The 25,303-nt window shown below is 34.0% G+C and overlaps 1 protein-coding gene across 1 annotated transcript; it reads right to left on the bottom strand.

Moving 5' to 3' along the window:
• Positions 1 to 1,844: 1,844 nt before the first annotated feature.
• Positions 1,845 to 21,770, bottom strand: LOC123515824 (dual specificity protein phosphatase 3-like). Its single transcript, XM_045274692.1, has 9 exons — positions 20,059 to 21,770; positions 19,498 to 19,631; positions 19,122 to 19,311; positions 18,698 to 18,836; positions 18,464 to 18,578; positions 16,086 to 16,197; positions 14,269 to 14,385; positions 13,445 to 13,627; positions 1,845 to 2,722 (listed from the first exon to the last, which is right to left on the bottom strand). The coding sequence occupies exons 3-9, from the start codon at positions 19,162 to 19,164 to the stop codon at positions 2,703 to 2,705; spliced, it is 729 nt and encodes a 242-aa protein (XP_045130627.1). The 5' UTR covers positions 19,165 to 19,311; positions 19,498 to 19,631; positions 20,059 to 21,770; the 3' UTR covers positions 1,845 to 2,702.
• Between the last annotated feature and the right edge of the window lie 3,533 nt (positions 21,771 to 25,303).

Genomic DNA, 25,303 nt, shown 5'->3' with positions numbered 1-25,303 from the left:
TAATGAAATTAATATTTACAGTAATACTGATAAATTCACATTATATCTACGTACATACATTTATATAAACATACACTCATTATGAGATTACCTTATACAGTAAATCATTAATAACTTTATCACCTTTGGTCCATGTATGCACTAAGAAATGCAATCATGTATGATTAAATGAATACTTATAGTAATATTAATAGCTAACACTAAATTATTCACCTTCAAGAACTTGAGCCCACTACTTAAATATCTCATACATTACAGTCAGAAATCTAGTGTCATCTTTGCGAACAACTTGCTTTGTTTCCTTTTCTCCTATTTCCATGCAGTGTCTTGTATGAAAACAATAAGTGAAGTCAATTAGTGAAATTATTGATCGTGTAGGGGGCCCTTATGGGGCATTGGCTATAAATGGTATAAGAGAGTGGTAAGGTTGGTAATATCTGATCAGTGACCGCTCTCGTCACTTATCATTAGATAAGTGGAGTTGGGTGGCATACGTAAGGGTGGTGATGAGCCAATATAAGCTATAATCATATTTGTAAACAACTTTCTCGTGACTCGGCAGTACTGCAAAGTCGCCTTTAGTAAAATAACTAATAACTTTTCTTCATTGTTACCACCACGTACTTTCTGCTCCTTTTCATTTCTTTGTGGGTATTTAACTTAAGTTTTTACATTACAATCAAAGATAGGGTATGTTTTACTTACTTGAGTAGCGATGGTCTATAACTGTCATATACATATATACCAAGGTTATTAAATTAAAATACTGTCAATCAACTAACTTTTTTAATTATTGTTATAAGACAATTCGCATCATGTTTATGGTTAGGATGATATAATGATTTCTAAGAGAGAGAGAGAGAGAGAGAGAGAGAGAGTTAGGTGAAGTGGTGGCAGTGAGATGAGACACAAGAGAGTGGGCACTGACTGATTCACACCACTCGATCAGATGGCAAGGCTTACACGGATAACTATGGCACATATTTATATCAAAGTTGATGAATACAAGTATTAAGGTATTTCACTGAGCATATGTGGTTTACAGGACCAGAAAATTATTTTAAAATAATGAGAAGCAGTTGAAAGACAGTACAACACAAAATTAAATGTAGAACACATTTAGATGCTTTCTTGTTTGTTTTCCTAATTCCTTAATTATAAGTATTGCACTGTCAAGCTTTACAATGATACATTTTATTGTCTTTCCATTTTACTAAACACACCTCATTGATCTTTGTATTACAATAAACATTTAGTACTTCATTAATCATAATGGACCAATAGGCCAACAAACTAGTTTGAGCCTGAGAATAGGAACCCAAACAACTAACTAGCATTTGCACTGCAGTATGATACTTACTGTCAAATATTTCCTTACCACTTGTTTTAAAACAATCATTATGATTGGAGCTGTGATGGAATATTCTCAAGTTATATATATGTATATATATATATATATATATATATATATATATATATATATATATATATATATATATATATATATATATATATATATATATATATATATATATATATATATATATATATATATATATATATATATATATATATATATATATATATATATATATATATATATATATATATATATATATATATATATATATATATATATATATATATATATATATATATATATATATATATATATATATATATATATATATATATATATATATATATATATATATATATATATATATATATATATATATATATATATATATATATATATATATATATATATATATATATATATATATATATATATATATATATATATATATATATATATATATATATATATATATATACACCAAATGCTTCTACCAGTCTAGTGTGTAATAAACATTAATTTACTGTTAAGAAAGTATGAGGCAAAATAATGTAATTCAGCATCACACTGAAACACTTCAGAAAATGGACATTAACTATTTCCTTCATGAAATATATTTTTTAAAAGTACTCAGGATTCCTGTCACAATGATGCTGCAGATCCAGTTTGATTTTAGTTGTTAATTACTGAATTATCTTTTTATCATAAATTTCACAACATGACTGCCTTTAAGTATTGTGATTCTCAACTCGTAAGATACCTGAGCAGTCCAAGCATTCATTGGGAAACAATATCCATTACTAATATGTTGTACACAGGAATCCAGTAATGTTAGGGGCTGACAGACTCTCAGTTAATTATCACTGCATAATAATGCAATGGTGATAGTCACACTCACTCAAAACATCAGTCATGTAATAGTGAGTTATCAGATTTCAGTGCTGCATTAAGCATTATATTCTTAGAAAATGCACATGTCACTGTAAAGGCAAATGACAATCTCAAGACTTCTCATGAAAATAAAAGCAAAACACAGCAATTGAAAGGGTACATACATAAAGTGGAAGGGTTGGATGCAGGAATAGTATCTAGAGGAGGGACCTTCATAGGTTTTCAATGAGGAGCATTACCATAGGAGACTTTACATATATCATTGTGTGCGTATTGATTATATTGAGGTATGTTTTATGCTGGTAAGTTTATATGTTATGCACTTGCTATGGAGGGAGAGGGATACACAATTACAAATGATAAAAAAAACCCAAAAACTAGGGATAAATGACTGGTAAGAAACCAGATGTATTGGGGTAATGGATTTAATTCATGGGATTAGAATTTTACCTTATTCCCAGAAAGTAGTACCTGAAAAAAAGATGAATCTTCTGTAATCTATTGCTATTGATATTTCAAAGTTCACATCCTTTCCCACTGTAATTCTGTCCCTCCATTCCTATACATAAAGTCTATTCAAAAACTATCCAGCTTGAGGGCAGAGGAAAAAAAGTATCCCATCCATCTCATCTTTAAAGCAGGTCCCCTGTAACTCGACATAGGTAATGCAATTACTTTCTCGATGCTGGAAACATTATCCTGCTTTGGATGGATTGCCTGCAATATCTTATTCACTATGAGTTACTCTTGGCTGTCAAACTGAGACTATTTCATCAAGATTTTTAATCAGCTGCCTGGCAAGTGACTCTGATGGCAAGGCTGCAAGAAATTACTCTCAACTCTTGGCTCCATCATATTTCTGAAAATATAGCATAGATAATGTTTGAGCAGACCCTTCATGTGGATGTACTGGCTAGAAGACTGAGTAGTCTGAATGGAATCGTTATCAAAATCAGAGTAGCACGTTTTTTGTCACTATGAATACTATGAACAAAACTCCTCCAGTACCTACATACTCTACACAATGTACTGTAGTAGATTACAAAGCCTTTTTAATGTCCAGGTATACTGTGTCTACCCATCCATCTCTGTTTTCAAGTCCTGCAATAACTCTCGAGTAGAAGCTTAATATGTTTGATACACATGACCGCCCTGTCCTGAACCCAAATTGTCTGTTCGATATGACTTGCTCCTCTTTTAGAAATTTAACCCATTTTCTTTGATAATGATTTCACATAACTTCCCTACTACACTTGTAAGTGACACTGGTCTGTAGTTTAGTGGTTCAGTTGCCTTTCCTCCTTTAAATATTGGTATAGGTAACTCTCGATTTACACGATGGATGCGTTCTAAGAGCCATCGCATATTTCAAAATTCGCGTAAAACATACTTGTAATTCTCATAAGAAACAATAGATAATAGGGGGAATGGGGGATGTGGTCCAAATCGTGTATAAGCAAACCGATCGTGCAAATTTGATTAATTATATTTTTTCGGTCGCGTATTAACAAAAACATGTAAATTAAAAACATGTAAATCAAGAGTTATCTGTATTACGTTGGCTCTCTTCCATTCTAGTGGAACTTTCCCTTCATTTATTGAACTTGTAATTATTTCCCAAATTGGATCCAGTAACTGCTTTTTACATTCTTTTAACACCTAGCCTGATACACCATCTGGCCCCATTGCTTTTCTGACTTCCAATTAATACTCTTTGTGCACTGCAATCTCCTGTAATTCTTGGGAATCCAATGTCCTATTAGGTTCTGTGAAATCATCTTCTGCAGTGAATACTGTTTTGAAGCTCTCATTCATTATTTCACGCATTTCCTTCTCTGTTTGGTATGTCTTTTTTCAATTGTTTCTTTATTCTTTGTTTTGCCGTTTATAAACTTGTAGAAAAATTTGGGTTCATCTTTGCTTTTATCCACTACATCTTTCTCAAAATTTCTTTCTTCCTCTCTCCTTACTCTAATATATTCATTTCTAGCATCTTTGTACTGCTGTCTGTTATAGTCATTTCCCTGCTTTAAGAGTTTCTCCCACACTTTATCTTTTGCCTTTTTTGTTTGTAAGCATCTAGCATTGTACCAAGCATGTATTTTTTTCTGAACTCTATAAAGAGGAACAAACTTTTTTACTCCTTCATTGTATTTCTGTAAGAATATATCATATTTCCTTTGTACAGTCTTTCTGTACATAATATTACTCCACTCAATATCAGCAAAATATATCCTTAATTTTTCAAAATCCACTCTTGCATAATTTAATCTCTCTCCTTTATAGTCCTCTCTGTAACTCATCTCATTTTCCTCCTGTATTTGCATCTCTAATGTCACATGATCACTTCTTCCCATTGGACTAAGGTATTGTATGATTGGAGGGGGCTCTGGTTTCTTTGTGAAAACTAGGTCAAGCAACGATGGTTCTTCTTTCCCCCTTCTTGTTGACTCCTCCAACCACTGGTCCATTGTATTAACCATAGTCAACTGTAACACTTTCTCGCTCCACTGCCCAGCATTATCCATTACTTCCATCTCTCTCCAGTTTACTTTTTTACAGTTAAAGTCTCCAACTAAGAGTATTCTTCTATCTCTTCTTATCATGTTATCTAGGCACTTTATCACCTCTCTTTGCATATCTTTATGTTCTTCTGATTCCATGTATTAGTCTTTGGTGGAACATATGTAACTATAATTTTTCTTTTCTTCAAATCTTGTTTTGATTGTTACTCCCATTACTTTCACTTTGTCCTCACCATATTGCACATCCTCCACACATATATTATCACAAACCATTATTAGCAGTCCTCCCCCTTTATCCTTCCTGTCCCTTCTCCAGTTATTATATCCCTCTTTAAAGTTGACATGGATCTCTGCTCTCAATTCTGTTTCAATGATGCACATTACATCCAGCTTCTTCTCATTCAAATAATCCCGAACTTCTAATATGCTTGATAACAACCCATCTATGTTAGTATACATCACTCTTAATTTACTGCCTCCTCCACAACCTCCTTTTTTCCTTAGGTACCACTTCTTTAGTCTCATATCCCTCCAGTAAAAATTCTTCTTCTCTATCTGTCATTTTCTTGTTTTTTTCCTTAGCTTCAATTCTTAGCACTTTCTCCTTTTTCCCTTTCCTCTTAGTTTATATCTCTTTTTATCCATATATCCTTGTGCTCAACATCATCGGCCAGCTACCCTCTTCTAATCATAATTTCCTCTATAGCCACTTGAGATCTCTTTCTCACCTTCATTGGTCTCCTATCCCCTTCACTGTATCTTCCCAGCCTGATCACTTCCTCCACCTCCTGGTCAAATTCTTGTGTGCTGTCTTGTACTTGTTTGATAACAGTTTGGGCCAATTCTCTTTCTTCATGTTCTCTAGTGAATTTATTTGGATTTTTCTTTTCCTTCATCCCATAAATCACAAAGCTTTTTTACTTGTACACTGTATCCCGCATCAAATAATTTTTCTCTTTAATAACTTTGATTACAGCGACTTTCGTGTTCTCCTGAATTTGTTTCCTTACCACTCCTGAAAATTTGACTTTTTCTGCTTCTTGCTCCTGTTTCCATTGATTTCTTAGTTCCTTCAACTTGTTATCACCTACTCCACCTTCTGCCCTGTCTGTAATCCCATCCTGCACTTTAGCCTGCAAGGTCTTTAAAGAGGTTTCATAATTTTGGCATGTATGGGTTTTTAGAACATCATTTTGCTTCCTTATTTCCTGAATCTCCTCTTTCAATTCCTGGTTTATTGCACTAACCTTCTCACATTCAGCTACTCTCAATTTTAGGGATGTGTTCTCCATTATCAGTCGGTCTTGTTTTTTTTTTTTTTTTTTTTAATTTATTTATTTTTTTTTTATTTAGACCATGTGGGCTTTTCACAGGAATTTATGGGCTAAAGGGGATACTTTTGGGCACCCCCTATCTCAAAGCCCACCCGCTAGGAAACCGTTGCCCCGAGTGAGGAAGCCCTTTCAATGTTGATTAGCCTTCTCATATTACCTTGTTCATCCCTGAAACCCGAGAAATCCTTGTCCATAGTATCATCTGTCAGTTTCCTTAAACCAACAGGGGTTTCTATAAAACGATGGCTATCACTCAGCATATGTTTTGATTCCGCCGTATGCCTGGCAGCGCTGCTTGGTTCCATCTCTCTCTCGTTATACATTCCTTATATGTGATCCAACATTTATTTCATTTGGAGATAGGAGAACCTATGGCTCCCTCTCCCCGCTCTACATACGTCTAGGCCAGTTTCCGACTCCTTTTGTAGTAGTCTCTGCGAGCTGCTCAGATGCATGTGTGTATTTACCTAGTTGTATGTTACAGGTTTTAAGCGGGGCTCATAGTGACCTGTCTCCATATCTACATTTATCTAACTTCTCCTCAAATTTGCGCACACTTTCTGCTGTTACAATCTCTTCACTTAATCCATTCCAGATGTCTACTGTCCTATGTGGAAAATTGAACTTCTTGATATTCCTATGACACTGACTTTTCATGATTTTCTTGGAATGTCCTCTTGTTTGTCTGTCTCCCTGCTCTGTCAGTGTTACCAGGTCTTGTCTATCTATCTTCTCCATACAGTTTATTAACTTATACATTGTTATTAAGTCTCCTCTTTCCTGTCTATCCTTCAAAGCCCTATCTCCTTCAGTCTTTCTTCATAGGGAAGATCTTTTATTTCAGGGACCATCTTTGTAGCAGCCCTTTGTATCCTTTCTAGTTTCTTGATATCTTTCTCCCTATATGGCAACCATACCACTGCTGCATATTCTAGTCTAGGTCTTATCATAGTAGTTAATATCTTTTTCATCAAACTTTTATCCATGTAATTGAATGCTACCCTGATGTTCGTTAGTTTCTTGTATGTTGAAGCAAATAATCCATTTATATGTCTTTCTGGGTCAGGGTGTCTTGTATAATCACTCCCAGGTCTTTCTCTTCTCTTCTTTTCATTATAATCTCTTCTCCCATTTTATTTTCCCATATAGGTCTTCTATTACTTTTACCCATTTCCATTACATGGCATTTCTTAGTGTTAAATTCTAATTTCCACTTCTGGCTCCATCTCCAGATCTTATCAATATCTTTCTGTAATTCCATACAATCATTTTGGTTTCTTATAACTCTCAAAAGCTTGGCATCATCTGCAAACAAATTTATGTAGCTACTCAAACTCTCTTGTATATCGTTGACACATATTTGGAACATTATTGGTGCCAACACCGAACCCTGTGGTATGCCATTGGTTACAGCGCTTCAACTTGATGGTGTATCTCTTATCACTGTCCTCATTTCCCTATCTGTTAAGTAATCTGTCATCCAATTGAAGATATTTCCCTTAATTCCGCCCTTGTGTTCTATTTTCCATAGGAGTCTTCTGTGTGGTACTCTGTCAAAAGCCACCCATCCATCTCTTCCTTGTACTTCATCTATTACACTTGCATAAAAGTTTAGTAAATTTGTTATACATGATCTTCCTTTTCTAAAACCAAATTGGGAGTTATTAATGATGTGTTTATTTACCTAGTTGTATTTACCTAGTTGTAGTTTTACAGGGCCTGGGCTTTATACTCGTGTGGTCCCGTCTCCATATCTACACTTATCCAATTTTTCTTTAAAACTATGTACACTCTTTGCTGACACCACTTCCTCACTCAAACTGTTCCAAGTCTCAACACATCTTTGCGGGAAACTAAATTTTTTAACATCTCTAAGACATCGTCCCTTCCTTAATTTCTTACTATATGCGATCTTGTGCTTCTAAAGTCATATTCTTCTCTCAGGATCAGTTTCTCATTATCCACTTCATCCATTCCGTTAATCAATTTATAAACTTGTATCAGATCCCCTCTCTCTCTTCTCTGCTCCAAGGTTGGTAGATTCATAGCCTTTAGTCTCTCCTCATATGTCATCCCTTTAAATTCTGGAACCATTCTTGTAGCCATTTTTTGTAGTCTCTCTAATTTTCTTATGTGTTTCTTTTTATGGGGAGTCCACACAACTCCTGCATATTCCAATCTAGGTCTTATTTTAGTACTTATCAATTTCTTCATCATTTCCTTGTCCATATAGTGAAATGCTACTCCAATATTCCTTAGCAAATTATCGTCTCTCTGAAAATTCTATCAATATGGCTTACCGGTTGATTATTTTCTTCCATTGTCACTCCCAAGTCCTTTTCCTTTTTTACTTTTTCTAGTTCTACTCCATCTCCCATCTTATAGATTCCCACTGGTCGTCTTTCACTTTTCCCATTTCCATGACATGGCTTTTGTCCACATTGAATTCCATCTCCCATTTTTTGCTCCATTTCCAGATCTTGTTTAAGTCTTCCTGTAGTATTTCACAATCCTCTTTTTGTTTAATGACTCTGCACAGTTTCGCATCGTCCGCAAACAGATTTATGTAGCTGTTCACTCCCTCTGGCATGTCATTTATATATACGAGAAAAAGTATTGGTGCCAATACTGACCCCTGTGGCACTCCACTGTCTACTGTTCTCCACTTGGACTTCATATCTTTAACTATCGTCCTTATTTCTCTCCCCCTTAAGTAATTCTTCATCCATCTCAATGTGCTTCCTTTTAAGCCACCCTTCTCCTCTAACTTCCATAGTAATCTTTCATGTGGCACTTTATCAAACGCCTTTTTTAGATCTAAATAAATACAGTCAACCCATCCTCTCTCTCTTGTACTTTATCAACTATTCTAGAGTAGAAACTCAATAAATTTGTTACACATGACCGACCTTTTCTAAAACCAAATTGGCTATTTGATAATATTTTGTTGTCTTCAAGAAACTCAATCCATTGCTTCTTTATTACTTTTTCACACATCTTGCATATTACACTAGTTAGTGATACCGGTCTGTAATTTAAAGGTTCTTCCTTCCTTCCGCTCTTATATATGGGAACCACCTCAGCTCTTTTTCACTCCACTGGCACTGTTCCATTTTCTATTGAGCATTTTATGATGTTGTATATTGGACTTGCTAGTTCTTCCCTACATTCTTTCAGTATTCTGCCTGAGACTTCATCCGGTCCCATTGCCTTTTCCTCATCTAGTTCCGTCATCAACTTTTTTATTTCAAGCTTGGTTACTTTAATCTCTTTCATATAGACAGTCTCTCTATTACCCTGTGGTCTTTCAAATTTGGATTCCTTAGTAAAGACCTCATGAAATTTACTATTTAACAGTTCTGCCATACTTTTGGGTCTTCCACCATTCCGTTTTCTCCTTTTAACCTTTCTATTGTTTCTTTTTGTCTTATTTTTCCATTTATGAATCTGTAGAACAATTTTGGTTGTTCCTTACATTTTTCGACAATGTCCTTTTCATAGTTTTCTTTTTCCTTTCTCACCTTAGCATATTCATTTCTTGCTGTTTTGAAGTTTTCCTTATTTTCTGGATTTCTGTTTCTTCTCCACCTTTTCCATGCTCCATCTCGTTTCTCCTTTGCCCTAGCACATCTTGCATTAAACCAATCTTTCTTTCCTTCTTCTTTAGGTCTATATTTTGGGACATATTCCTGACCCCAGTTTTGTATATTTCCAAAAATAAGTTATATTTCTCTTGAACCGTTAATGAGTTTTCCATCTCCTCCCAGTTTACGTTTTAAAATAGTTCTTGAGATTCTCAATATCAGCCTTTCTGTAATTTAATCGGTCTCCTTTGTATGATTCATCTCTATCTTCCTTTCCTTCTTCTATATCCATTTCTAATATTACATGGTCACTCTTTCCCAATGGGCACTTGTATCTTATATCATCGTTAATTGGTATATCCCTTGTAAAAACTAGGTCTAATCTTGCCGGCTCATCGTTTCCTCTGAATCTTGTGTTTTCCTTTACTCTTTGGACCATCAAATTATCTATCATTAGGTTCAGGAATCTATCTCCCCAGGCATCTTCCCCCATACCACTTTCATAATTTTCCCAGTCTACCTCCTTACAGTTGAAATCTCCTACTAATATCACTTTTCTCCTTTCTTTAATGATTCTTGTAAGACTCCTTATTGTGTCATCTATCATGTCTCTATATTCTTGGTTAGTCCATGAGTTTTTTTTGGTGGCACATATGTTCCAATGATTGTTAACTCCTTTTTATTAATATGCATCTTAACATACAGTATTTCTGATTTTCCTTCCCCAAACTCCACTTGATTTACCACTATCTCCTTCCTTAACATCATCATGACTCCTCCTCCTCCTTTACCCACTCTGTCTCTCCTCCATATATTATACCTTTTATCTATGTCTATTTTATTGCCTCATTTAACTTTGTTTCCACCAGGCATACAATATCTGGTTCTTCTTTCTTTATGTAATCTCTTAATTCTAATTTACTAGATAAAATCCCATCTATGTTTGTATACATCATTTTTAATCTCTTGTTCTTATCATTTTTAGTTAAACTTGCTCCATTTTTCTCTTCTTTCTCTTTTATATACCATTTCCTTATCCTGTCTCCTATAATTCTCCAAAAATGCCTTCTTCTCCTCCTCTGACCTTTCATTATTTTTTCTCTTGCTTCTGCCACCAGTTCATTGTGTCTCTTCCTTTCCTCCTCGTTTCTATTTTTCTTTATATATATATCTTTGCAACCTTCTGTTTCTCTGAGTTTTGTTTTTCTATATAGTACTTCTTCTGCTGCTGCTTGTGATTTTAGTAATATCTTAATTGGTCTCACTGTTCCTTCTTGATATGGTCCCATTCTATGGATTTCTTCTACTTCCTCTTCTAAGTTCTGTCTATCCTCATCATTCAGATGTTTTAGTAGGTCTTTTACTGATTTCATTTTGTCTTTTTCCCTTCTTGGTCTATATTTAACATTTTTTTCTTTCAGTCCAAAAATAATTACACTCTTCTTTTTCCGCAATTTCTCTTACTAAATTTTCTTTTTTCTTGAGGACTCCTATCATTTTGCTTGTCATATTTTCATCTCTTTCTTTTAACTGTTCTTGAAATACTTCTTGAAATGATTCCTTGTCTTTCTTATCTTGGATTCTCCATGCTTGTACTTCTTTTTTAATCACGTCTTGTACTCTTTCTTCTTCTTTGTTAACTAGATCTTTTAGCTTCTCTTTTTCTTTCTCGGCTTTACGAGTCCTTCTTCCATCAATTTCTTGTAGTTTGCTATTTGGACTTTTAATTCTTCATTTTCGGTTCTTAGCCTAGTTTCGTTTTCTTCCACTCTTTTTATCCTTTCTTTCAATTTCTGGAGCTCTTTATCCTGTTCTTCATTCTCTTTCATTCCCATACTCTCCTTTATCAATTTATCTAATTTACGTTCGATAGTTAAGACTCTATCAAATAGTGAAGTTTGCGCCGTATCAAAGCCTTCAAATTCTCTTTCTCCCTCACCAACATTGTCATCATCAGCTTTCATTCTTTCCCTTGTCACATACCTGCATTTAGATGGAATCTTTCTCACTCATTATTATTTAACACTGTATTCATGAAAAAAAAAAAAAAAAAAAAAAAAAAAAAAGAGCCCACACTTTTTGCCCAGGCCACTGCAAACCCAAACAAAGGTAGTGAAGATCAGCTGATTCTCGGGAGCGACGGTATTGCGTGCTTCCTCTACTGCGTCTCGTGTGTGTGTGTGTGTCATTCACATAGAGTCGTCTGTTTGTGATCCAGCTAGCTGTTCCCCTATGGAAAGAGGTCAGAGCTCATACTGAGCAATCTTTGGGTAAGACTGAGACCACTCACAGTCTCACACACCACATATCGGGACAGCAAGGCCAAAATTCCTCTAATTATGTCCTGTACCTACTTGCTGTTAGGTGAACAGGGACATACACATTAGGAGGCTTGCACATTTGTCCAACTGTGTCTTACAAGGGACAACTGTAACATAAAATACAAAATGAAAAATCAAGATGGTCAGGATATTGAAGGATAAAGGATGAAACAAAAGACTAACTGCCAAGACCCCAAATAAACACTACAGCCACAAAGCTTTCCTATGGCAGTGTTCTTAGTGCTCCTCTCCCTTTGACCATCTATCTCTTTGATAGTCATGTCTTTCCATGAGAAAATTTCCACAAGACCCAATCTACTTTTTTCTTAGATCATTCATGGCACTTTGTGAACATTACAGGAGAGATAACTGGATGAAAAGAATAAACACTGCACAAATCCAAGACAAAAGCAAAGAAAAGCATGTAAGGGCAGGTTTATGAAAAAGACAATATGTATGGAATCCCTCAATGACCAATGGAGTCAAGAGGAAAATGCAACACAGACTAAATTTCTTCCTAGTGTCCTTATTACATAGCATGTAATTAGTTTCAACAATATTAACAGAAAAAGTGTCATTATATATTCTACAGCTTGTGTTAATGGCCTATATTCTGAAACCTACTACAGTAGTACTAACTAAACCTGTATTGTACTGTGAAACATTGAGCATTTGATTACTGGCTACGATAAGTAATGAACTACGTCTTTTATTTTTGGCAGTACCTCAGTGCTGCCGTGTGAAGGAAAGGGAGTCAACCTAATAGATGCAGAGTGTCATTGATGGTTATTACTTGAGCTGTCCTCACTCTCACCATCACTTTCTTCCTCACTCTCCTCTTCATCACTTTCTTCCTCATACTCTTCACTCTCTTCCTCATATTCCTCACTCTCTTCCTCCTCCTCTCCACTCTCTTCCTCCTCCTCTTCACTCTCTTCCTCATACTCCTCACTCTCTTCCTCATACTCCTCACTCTCTTCCTCCTCCTCCTCCTCTTCCTCACATTCCTCACTCTCTTCCTCTTCCATCTCTTCCTCCTCACTCTCTTCTTCTTCCTCCTCCTCCTCCTCCTCCTCCTCCTCCTCCTCCTCACTCTCTTCCTCTCTCTCTTTTCTATCCTCTTTTTCACTCTTTTTCCCATTCTCTTCCTCAACCTCTTTCTCCTCACTCTCTTCCTCATCCTCTTCTTCCTCCTCCTCCTCACTCTCTTCTTCCATCTCTTCCTCTCTCTCTTTTTTATCCTCTTTTTTACTCTTTTTCTCACTCTCTTCCTTACTCTTTTCCTGCACCTCCTCCTCCTCTTCCCCCTCCTCCTCCTCCTCACTATCTTCCTCCTCCTCCTCCTCGTTTCTCTCTTTTTCATCCTCCTTTTCACTCTTTTTCTCACTCTCCTCCTTACTCTTCTTTTGCTCTTTGTTGTCTGACTCACTTTCTGTTTCCTCACAGTTAGGTGATGGTGATGACGATCGTGATGCTGATGCTGATGATGATGGTGATGACGAAGAGGATGAGGAGCACTCTTCTCTCATCTTTTCTATTTTTGTTCTAAAAAGATTGAGGTCGAGGTTTGCCAGGTGCTGCAAGAAACCATTGTTTGGACGAATCTCACGTTCTGGAAGATGAGAGAATATTTGCATCTCGATGTTCGAAAGGGAGGTAATCTGGTTGGTTGTCCTGTTTCTTTTAGGAATGTATATGCTTTTTTTTTTTTTTTCCATATCTTGATTTTAGCTTTTAATAAAATTCTTACCTGTTAAACATCATTGTAAGCCAAGTCATATGTTATGGTATATCTGCATATAGTATATTAGTAAGTTCCTTGGCAAGTAAACTATGAATAATTATTATGTTCATCTTTTACTCTGAAGTATTAACTGAGATGAAAAATAAGCAAGGGCACATTGCGATCTTTTTGTTTAATACTTTTTGTTACCCTTGAACAGTTTTCCCACTCTTATATGAAAGATAAAAAAAATTACCCAGTATAATATATGCCTGCAATAAAGAAGAGCATAAGGAGATAGGGAAAGGAAGAGGGAGATATCCAAGATTTGAGCTAACCACAGGAAAAAAAATATATAATACAAATAGTTAAGTTCCTCTGAAAGTGCTTGCATAATGAGTTTTTGTATAGTGAAATGAAGAACACAGAAAATTAAGGAAAGACTCATACAACCCCAAAATTTGCAAGAAAACATAAGGTAAAAGGAGAAAACTAATGAAAAGCCAGTTTCTTACATTAAGGGGACTTACTTTTCCTGAGCATAGTGAGAGCATAAGCAGCCGTCATTCCTCGATGCATCATGAGGAAAGCTGCTACAATGGCAGCTGAACGTGACCGTCCCTGTCGGCAATGCACCAACACCTTGCCTGCATGCAGAAATAAAGCTTCACATAAGAATTTGTCAAGCAGTGTTAAAAATCAGCAATTATTGAAAGTGATAATTTCATACAAATTCTCCAAATTAAAAACTATTCTGAAGTGCTTCATAAAAAAAAAAAAAAAAAAAAAATCTGTCCTTAGGATAGATGTAATTCATCATGTTATCAAACTGTTGCAGGTCACAGACAAGGAAGCTCATGTGCAAAGTAGCAGTTATTAAATATTTTCAAGGCAGGAGCATCACAGTAATTTAAGTATAGTTTGGTTCTATTAACAGCAGCAGCAGTTTCTGGATACAAAAATATTAAGAACCCAGAGGTTAATGAGTTATGTTTCTGGCAACCAAACCTTTGCATCCAAATACAAATATATAACATACCTGATCATTTACCACTTTTTTGTACTAGCAATGGTGACCATTCATTGAGGATACAAGAGCAGACAGAGCAGATGAGGAACAGGAATCATTTGCCACCCATCTGGGTGCCATTTAGGAAAAGTGTCATCATGACCAGACACTGTCTTGCAAAAAATGAGGTCACAACACTTCTACCAGCTGGTAAGTGAGGAAAGTTGCCTTCAGTTATTCAACAATAATAAACAGTGATCTCAAAAGAAATCTACATATAAAACACAAGAAAATCTACATACACAAGAATGTGAGTAGATTCATCTTTAGTATACATTACCTTATTGGTGGCAACATGGCAAGGAGCCATCATACATACAGCAGGTACTCAGCCCACTGTACATACCAATACTGCACTCATCTTCAGTGTTTGCAGAGCTGGCAAAGCAAGTGCACCCACTGCTGACCACTTGTATGCTCCATAGTTCCCACTTTATTATTCATTTACTTTAAGCACCACAACTCTAATGCTGATTATCAAGGTGGGACACCACAAACTTACAAGAGAAGAAAGCTCATCTCTTGCATAAAGAATAAAGATTTTCTGTGATATATGCATCTCAAGCTACAAATGTCATATCCACAATCATCCATGGCATTAAAAAATAAAAATCTACTGAATGATGTCTCACCACAGCTCATTACTCATTTGGATAACTAAAGCATGTCTTACATGTACATGTGTAATGGTACATATAAATATTAATCAAATGTCATAAAAGTGAACAAGTTTGATTACCATAATTTATAGTATATGTCATTTTTAACCTGGAAAAAAATTGCACTTTTTTTATGCAAAACTAATTCAATTTCATATGTGCAGTATCACTTTATAATCTCACCTAAGGTCTATATTTCCTTTGACAGTCAGTGCTTTTAACCTGTGACTAAAGTGCTTTGTAGAATATCTAAATCTCCAGAGTCAAGTAGTGACCATCTTTAAAAACTTCTATAAGTGTCACTATCTATGTATTCATGTCATAACTGCTACAGTTATTACATTCTTTTACACAGACATTCTCTCTGGCTTATGAAAACTTTAAATTAGAGTGTTAATGGTGAGTAATAGCAGTTTGTTATTGGCAGCCAATCCTGGTTCAGTGGCACCAACACACATGCACATGGTGACCCACCACATGCCTATCACTCTTCCTTGTTGCTCCATCAATGTCACTGAGTTATATTGTGTTATTGTCATTAATTCAATAATTAATCAAATAAAGTAGAAAAGAAACAATTATATCAGGTATAACATTAAAGTTAATTCTAATTACTAACCTCCAGATGAGAGTGCCTCTTCAATGAAAGCTGATGCCTTTTCAAAATGCACAGAAATATTGATGAAAGGTAGATCAATAAGGTTCAATCCCAGGTAAACAAGTGACTGATCCTGAAAGTTTATATAATTCAGCATTTACTTTCGCTTACAAGGAGAGGGCAGAACATTAAGCAAAAATTAATCAAGGCCTGAAATTACTAAAAAATAACATATCTTTTTAATAAACTTTAATTCAAGTTAATTTTTTTTTTTAAATCCGTCATTAATATGAATTTAGTATCCAGTAAAGAAATTTATATGACAATTTAACAAGCCTTGGAAACTAATCACTTAATCACTGGGATGACTAAATAGTTCATCACAACTTACAATTCATGGGAAAACAGGATACCTTCACACATCCTCAGTATACTGCCTTGCTTAAGGGAATAATCTATAATACATCAGTATATTGTTCAATTTCAGAGAAAATAATATAAGGCAATCTACATTATTGTATTCTTGATTAAGTATGAATGAAAATGAAAGGATTGAACCATTTTTGTATGATTTTTTTTCTTTTTTTTTCAAAACAATTATATACTTTTTCATACTTCGGTAAAATTGTTTTCTCAAATCACACTTTATCAGCTTTACACACAAGCTTTCCTTGTATTCTTTCTTTGTCTTCAAGTTCCTGTCCAGGTATTTTATATATATATATATATATATATATATATATATATATATATATATATATATATATATATATATATATATATATATATATATATATATATATATATATATATATATATATATATATATATATATATATACAGTAAGCCCCCGCACTCGGCGAATTAATTAGTCTGATGAAACTACCACCAAATTCGAATTTCGCCAAACACAAGTTCTTTATACCATATAAATTGCCTAAAAAATGCCTCAATCAGTCTTTGGTCATTGCCAAAATCCCTATTTTGACCCCTAATATACCATCTTTCAAGCTGAAATAAAATCTTTTGCCTTCACATATTAAAACACATGTACAAAACAGACCAATAAACAATAAATAAAGCTACTAAGACATGATATAAAGGCTGTAACTCCCGTTTTTCCATCCTTTTCCCTCACCCACTTTCATCCTTGCCGCCACTACCATTGTCCTTATCCCCCCACCAGTACCACCTGTTGCACTGGTAGAGGCAATGTTGGCAGTAATTCGCCAGAATTCGTTCTCACTCTAGCAGAAAAGAGGGTAGCACAAACAAAATGGCTGAATGGGACTCTCACACTGCGTTCTGATAGGTTTAGAGAGAGGTCTGACATTACCGGGGAGCCGCATGGTTCGCTGTACGGCTGCCAAGTTTGAATTCAAATCGCCAAGCATGCACTCGGTGGTCCGTGGCCACCCTACCGCCAAAAGTGAATTTCGCCAAGCTGAGATTCACCAAGTGTAGGGGCTTACTGTATATATATATTTATATATATATATATAGTATATATATATATATATATATATATATATATATATATATATATATATATATATATATATATATATATATATATATATATATATATATATATATATATATATATATATATATATATATATATATATATATATATATATATATATATAATGGACCTTCAGACTTAGAACACCATGAACTTGGAACAAAAATATCAATAATTTTTATCCTTGGAGTTGGAACAAAATTTGGATTTGGTACAACCTGAGGCCGCTGAATCTGGCGAATCTGGGTGACACTAGCGTCGTTGGTTGGAGGTAAACATCAGTTCCCGCTTTGTTTTGATTCCATGTTGTCACCTTGCTCTTATTCCCAGCTGGGGTCAGGATATTTGACCAGAGTCACTTAACCAGGTAGGATGGTTGACTAATATATACACTGATCTTGTAGCTAACAAAAATACTTCTTAACTACCATAGTCACAAAGAGTAACAGACTTGAAACAAAGAATTCACATAGGACTAACTGACTATGCTAATGGTAGCACTGCCACCACCCAGTATATTCTTAATACCTGGTTAAGTGACATTTGCCATAAAGCTAGCCACCAAAAGGTAAATAATATTGATTTTACATAGTTCAATTCTTATTTATTTAGGTAAAAATTTTGGATCCTGGAACGGATTAAAATTATTTACATTGTTTCCTATGGGGAAAACAGTTTCGGACTTGAAACAATTTAGATATGGAACAGCCTTTAGGACAAATCATGTTCAAATTCCAGGGGTCCACTAACTATATATATATATATATATATATATATATATATATATATATATATATATATATATATATATATATATATATATAAAACATTATTCTTTTTTATCACTATGATTGATTATATAATAGATACTAGCCTTATAGAAACTTTTTCCTGTTTTGACTGGGGCTGGACCACATGTGTTGCCTGCAGCATTGAGAATGTGAGTGATGCCATTTTTGCGAAGATAAGCCTCATTCATAGCAGCATCACTGTAAAGGCAAAGATTACCACAGTTTTATATAGTGTATCCCATACAGCACACATATCAGTCAAGGGGAGCTGATCAGTATTTTTAATCAACTACATGATGTGATATCTCAATTCTTACCAGTCTCCTAAAAAGAGTTTAGGATAAACCTCATCCATGTCAGCACCATCCAAGAAGCGGGATATGTGCATCCTGATCTCCGGTATGGGCCGGAGTGGTGTCTCCACTGTCGTCACTATCTCCCTCAGGTCTTCAAATTCTGTTGTGAATACAAATGACAAATTGTGAATTGATAAAAACAATATCTATTGATTTTCAGTGACTTTGATGCAATTTTCATGTGACTTTTATGCTTGACTGAATATGAAAAAAATATACTACTTATTATGATCCACATGAACAGACTAAGTGCATACAAGTTTTAAACATGGATTTGCCTTCAATGAGCATTACAAAATACATGGACATAAACAAACAAAAGGAAATACAAAAGAATCATCAAGTTATTATAAAGGTGTCCACAGATGCAACATTTATTACTTACCAGATGGATACTCATCATCACTGAAATTCATGTGCATTCCCATGGTGCTGAAGAGGTTGCTTGCTGCTGGAAACAGGTGGAGTGAAGCAAAGAGGGCTGACTCTATCCTGTGGCCAAGCTGTGATTTCCCTTAAATGACAAGTGAAGGCTCCATGGCATTCTCTGGCCATATACTGCTCCTTTCAGTTATCTTAGGAAAGTGATAGAAAAAAATTGAAAACAAAAAAAAGGTGCAATGCAAGACTGGAAAAAGAAAATTACACAGGAATAAATAAGTAGAAAAGTTAGAACAATACACATGAAAAAGAAGTAAGAAAAATATAGAAGCATTTATATTTATAATGAAAGTATAGAAAGAACCAATTCAAAACCTAACCTGAAATAAACCTCACTGCAAAATGCATTGTGATGAGGACAGAGCAACAAGTGAGATGATATGTGGGTGCTGCAAGATGGCTCCACTACTGGACTGCACTTCACCACTCTCACTCATACCAGGCTGACTCTCATCTGAAAAACAACATGTATATATATATGTGTTGATTGATATTTTCATTGAGAGAGAGAGAGAGAGAGAGAGAGAGAGAGAGAGAGAGAGAGAGAGAGAGAGAGAGAGAGAGAGAGAGAGAGAGAGAGAGAGAGAGAGAGAGAGAGAGAGAGAGAGAGAATTTGATATAAAAAAGAACTTGATTCTTGCCCAAAACTGACTTGATTTGTTGCAAGAAACAAAAATCATTACAGAAGTGCATAAGAACATAACAGAGAATTCATATATTCACATTTCTGATATTTAGTTCATAACATATATTTTTTTCAGAATCTTAACCAAGTTAATTGAACTGATATTCAAGATTTAGAAATTTCTGCACATCAAGTTCTAAATATGATGGGAAAAAAAAAAAAAAAAAATGCAGCTGCATGCTTGTTACTGCCATACCTTCAGCATGGGTGAGCGTGCTGGGTAATCCATGATAGGAGACTAGAATAGTGAATGAGTGAGTTTTTAATCTGGAGCATGGCATGCAAACATAAAAGATAGAGTAAAAATATTTGGCTAAAGTTTCTAATTCCTACTGTATTTCTTCCACACAAATAACACAAGTAATGACACCTCTCCTCATTAATATGTACTTTTATTATGAGTATCATTATCATCAGATTTTCTTTTGCCAATTACATACAATTCTTCCATTGTTCCAAGTCATACATTTCTTTTATACTATGCATAATTATTATCAACACAATGCAAAAGGCCTTTGATCTCCCTCAGCCTCAATATCAATCAGTCATAGGACAGATAATGAATGGGTCACCAGAAGCTGCTATGTGGAAAAAAACATCAGTTTGGTGATTTAGAGCCTGAACTTCTCTGACTGCCATGGATACTGGAGATATTTTCCATTTCTTTCAAAGTACAAATAAGATGTGGGAGTTGCCATGACATCATTCACTGCTCCAAAGACGAGCAGTTATACTGGAGCAGGAAATAAGTTCCTGTAATACCGAAGTTGAAAAAAAATGATAACTTTAAGTGAAGGGGATCAGTTCACATAATCAAGTTTAATTTTATACACCACATTACACAAGAAGCAGATGCATGATTAACTGTATGAATGAAACAAAGACAAATTGAGCAGTCACTATTGTAAAGAAAATTTCACATCCCATTTCAGATACAATGATTTATATTGTACACATTAGGCCTAAATTTACAAAAAAATGTAAAGCTGTTTGTACCTGAGGGATATGAGGTGCATCTGAATATATTTCAGGTGAATGTGACAAAATTAAAGTTTCATGGAAATAAATTCAAGTTCATTCTATGAATTATATAAAATGATCTCTTAAGGATCATCTATTATAATTAAAAGGCTCTAATTCTTCTTGGAGGCATTAGGGAACAAACTTAAAGCTGAAATGAATATTTTTTTCATATGAACTGCACAAATGATTATTTATTCTTCTGGTAGGGGAAACTTTCTAAACAGAAGTAAAATTATATATATATATATATATATATATATATATATATATATATATATATATATATATATATATATATATATATATACACACACACACACACACACACACACAGTAGTTCTCCTTATATGGTACTTCCTTATCTGGTAAATTCACAGTTATGGTGTTTGGTAATTACTACCCTCAATTCTATTTACGGTAAGAAAAATTCACAGATACAGTATCCGCTCATGTTTTGTTTACACCGTACCGTAGCGCCACCATGCCGCACGGCCACCACAACAATGTTTCTTTCCGCGTTTCCCACTGAACACAAGTGAAATCCTTACGCCGTGTTTATGAGTAAGGGCTGAAATCCCTACTGTCCCTTAGCCTCAGGAGGGACATCATCTGATAGAATATGTGGCAAGTGAAAGGTAAATAAAAACATAGTTTATTTCTTTTGCGCAGTACTTTACATTTTTTTTTTTCATATGACTAGTTTCATGTATTTTCATGTCTGTAGGGGTGACTTTCGATGTGCTGGAACACACCCCCTGTTAGTACATGTTATAATGGGTTCGGTATAAGGTAATTTCAATTTGCTGTAAGGTTTTCAGGAACACATATGTACCGTAAAGCGAGGACTTACTGTGTATACACACACACACACACACACACACACACACACACACACACACACATATATATATATATATATATATATATATATATATATATATATATATATATATATATATATATATATATATATAAAGAAGCAGTAACTGCAGATGAACAAACACTTGCACAAACAGAAAATAAATTTTATATATATATATATATATATATATATATATATATATATATATATATATATATATATATATATATATATTATTATTTTCTGAATTCTTTATTACTGTTCCTGTTTATATATATATATATATATATATATATATATATATATATATATATATATATATATATATATATATTAAACAGGAACAGTAACAAAGAATTCATCACAATAATAATAATAATAATAATAATAATAATAATAATAATAATAATAAGGTAATAAAAAAATGAAAAGTAAATAAATAAAAAGTAAAGAAATGAGTAAAATAATAAGGAAAACTAAACAAGTACACAAACATACAAACAAACCAATAAATAAATAATTAAATTGATAACTATACATATATAATACTATATAAATGCATATATGATAAAATAAACAAATGAGCAACCATTAAAATAGGGTAAGTTATATTACATGTGCTCGAGCCTCTCCTGACCAGGATCTTACTTTAGATACAAGAACTGTTATGCAAAAAAAGCAAAATGGATGGAATCCTTCATAACAACTTACTTTTCCAGCACTGCATGAGTACGAAACTATCTGCTTTACCTATGTGGTATTAAGGCATGTTCCCAATGCCTAATATTAGTGGTAAGATAAGGGGGTTAGAATCACAAACCAAAAAATAGTGACTTTGATATATTTCCTTAAAAATAGTGTTGAATCCTGTTATAATGCTTAAAACTTTCCAACCATGAATAAAGAAAGGATTACAAACACTGGATTCAGTACTAAAATATGTTCTTCAATGGAGGCTGGTGTACTGTAGGTATGGAGCAGAATATCATACATTTTGAATACAATACACCAGTGTAAAATTCTATCCTACAAGCATACAATGTTTCACAAAAACCATATACTTCAAATACTTATTTCATGAAATTCGAGAAAGAAATAACAAATTCATAGTCAGTTCCTGACTGTCATTCTGATAAATCAGTCCCTTCCCCTGAGAAACCAGAGGCCAAGATGTGAAGTAGTGTACATGTGGGTGCCTCATTATTTTTGGCTCCTTTCCTTCAAGGGAACATCAGTTAGTATACAAATAGACAGAAAGGTGATGACTTATTATTGTCATTATTCTATACATTATCAAGTATTACAATTATTATCAGCATCATTATTTTTATTAATATTACATATCAGCAATACACAGCTGTTCATTTACTGTATCTTATAAACTCAGTTATGTGGCAAAACATCAGTATCAATTACGAGTAAAAAAAACATACTCCCAGTTTTTTTCTTTCATTCATGTATATAAGAAGTGTTCACAATACCTTATATCCATAACACGTTTGGAACTCACTCCATGCATCGTTGGAATACTACACAGATTTTCAGCCAATAACCCATCAAGCATCATGATCATGAAACTTGCTTAATGTGAGTCAAATTACACAATAAACACAGATAATTTCTCCCAATAGTACATATAGTATTCTGATTTGAATAATTCCATGAATCATTAACTTAGATTTTTTTTTCTACATAATACACACAAACATCTACACAAACATGTACACATAACAAATATATACACAGGAAGGCCACCACAATAATTCTAGTTCAAAGTCTATAACACCAGAACTTACAAGGCCAAATAAGGGAAATAATGTGCTATTATCATTTAATGTGCAGCATGAGGCTCAGTAAGGAATAAAAGCACCCACTATGTGCATTGCTATCACTTGTGATAGATTTGTGACTCAAGATATTGTAGACAATAACAAATAATGTTCACTTAAATTCTACAGACTTCTTCATTCATTACATGCTGTTTAAAAAATATATGTAAATAAAAAGCAGCAGTTGTCCTTCCTGTGTCACTGTGCACACTTCCACATTGAAAATAAATCAAAATTCTAATACTCAGTTCAAATTCAAAACTTTATCCATATTTTTATGGCCAAGAGCAATCTTATTGTGAAGGGACAAACATAAACCAAAGTATGCTGCCAGGTTCTGCTATAGAGATGAGAGAGAGAGAGAGAGAGAGAGAGAGAGAGAGAGAGAGAGAGAGAGAGAGAGAGAGAGAGAGAGAGAGAGAGAGAGAGACCTGGTTTATAATGCAAGGAATGACCTTACTGTCTGAGAACGCAGCTACTATATTCAATAACACTTGATTAAAGCTTACAGTAATATTTGTACAACTTTAGTCATAAAAATATTTCTACTATCAATACTATTGTTGCAATATCTCATTATAATCAACTTACATGGTGCATGAAAGCAGCAGTACTGTTTTCATAGACTATAGACTATGGAGGCTATGGAAACTCATGTACATAAGCTAAAATCATCAAATATCACTTAATGACATCAGCATACATTATGAGAATATCATAAAGTAAATCATAGAAACACTGAATATGTCCAGTAATCTAAAATTGATATGATTAAGATAACCACAACTATTATTATTATAAGTAGTAGTAGTAGTAGTAGTAGTAGTAGTAGTAGTAGTAGTAGTAGTAGTAGTAGTAGTAGTAGTAGTAGTAGTACTACTACTACTACTACTACTACTACTACTACTACTGCTGCTGCTGCTGCTGCTGCTGCTGCTGCTGCTGCTGCTGCTGCTGCTGCTGCTGCTGCTACTACTACTACTACTACTACTACTACTACTACTACTCACAATGATAATAATAATTGTAATAATAATAATAATAATAATAATAATAATAATAATAATAATAATAATAATAATAATAATAATAAAGCAAATGAACAGGCAGAAACTAATAAACAAATATCAAAACACTAAAAGTAATGTTTCAGATACGAAAATAAAATTTAGCCTGAGTACACAAATCATATTCAATAATGACCAAGAGAGTAGGACAGCTAAGTGTAGTGACACAGTCTTGTGTATTGAGCAACATGTTGGAAGATGAGTACATCTTAAACAGCACATGGCACTGATGTCTGGGTGTCTGGGATAAGGGAGAGAAAGAAAACTGAAGGGCTACTATTTGTTTAGGATCAGGGACTCCCAGAAGACTAAACAACACTCTTAGAGTTAAGTGTGATTCCTTCACAGCAAATGTGTGTCCTTTTGATGTTAAAATTCATTCATGACATTAAAACCATTGATGAATATGATATGTTGAAACAAGAGATAAGAGATCACTATTAATAAAAACAAACAAATAAATTATTCAAAGAACATTATCACAGCATGAAATTTTCAGTGCCTAATAAATTATTGGATGTGAATACTTTTCCATAAAGAGCTGAATAACAAATTATAAAAATGGCAAGGCAATTTAAGCATATAATCAATGAAAAGTTAGCAAAACTATCTAAAATTATGTATATGGAAAAGAAAATAGAAATTAAGAATTTACAAATC

Source organism: Portunus trituberculatus, chromosome 40 (genome assembly GCF_017591435.1).
Source record: "Portunus trituberculatus isolate SZX2019 chromosome 40, ASM1759143v1, whole genome shotgun sequence".
Classification (NCBI taxonomy): Eukaryota; Metazoa; Arthropoda; class Malacostraca; order Decapoda; family Portunidae; genus Portunus; species Portunus trituberculatus.
This window is presented reverse-complemented; position numbering and strand designations above follow the sequence as displayed.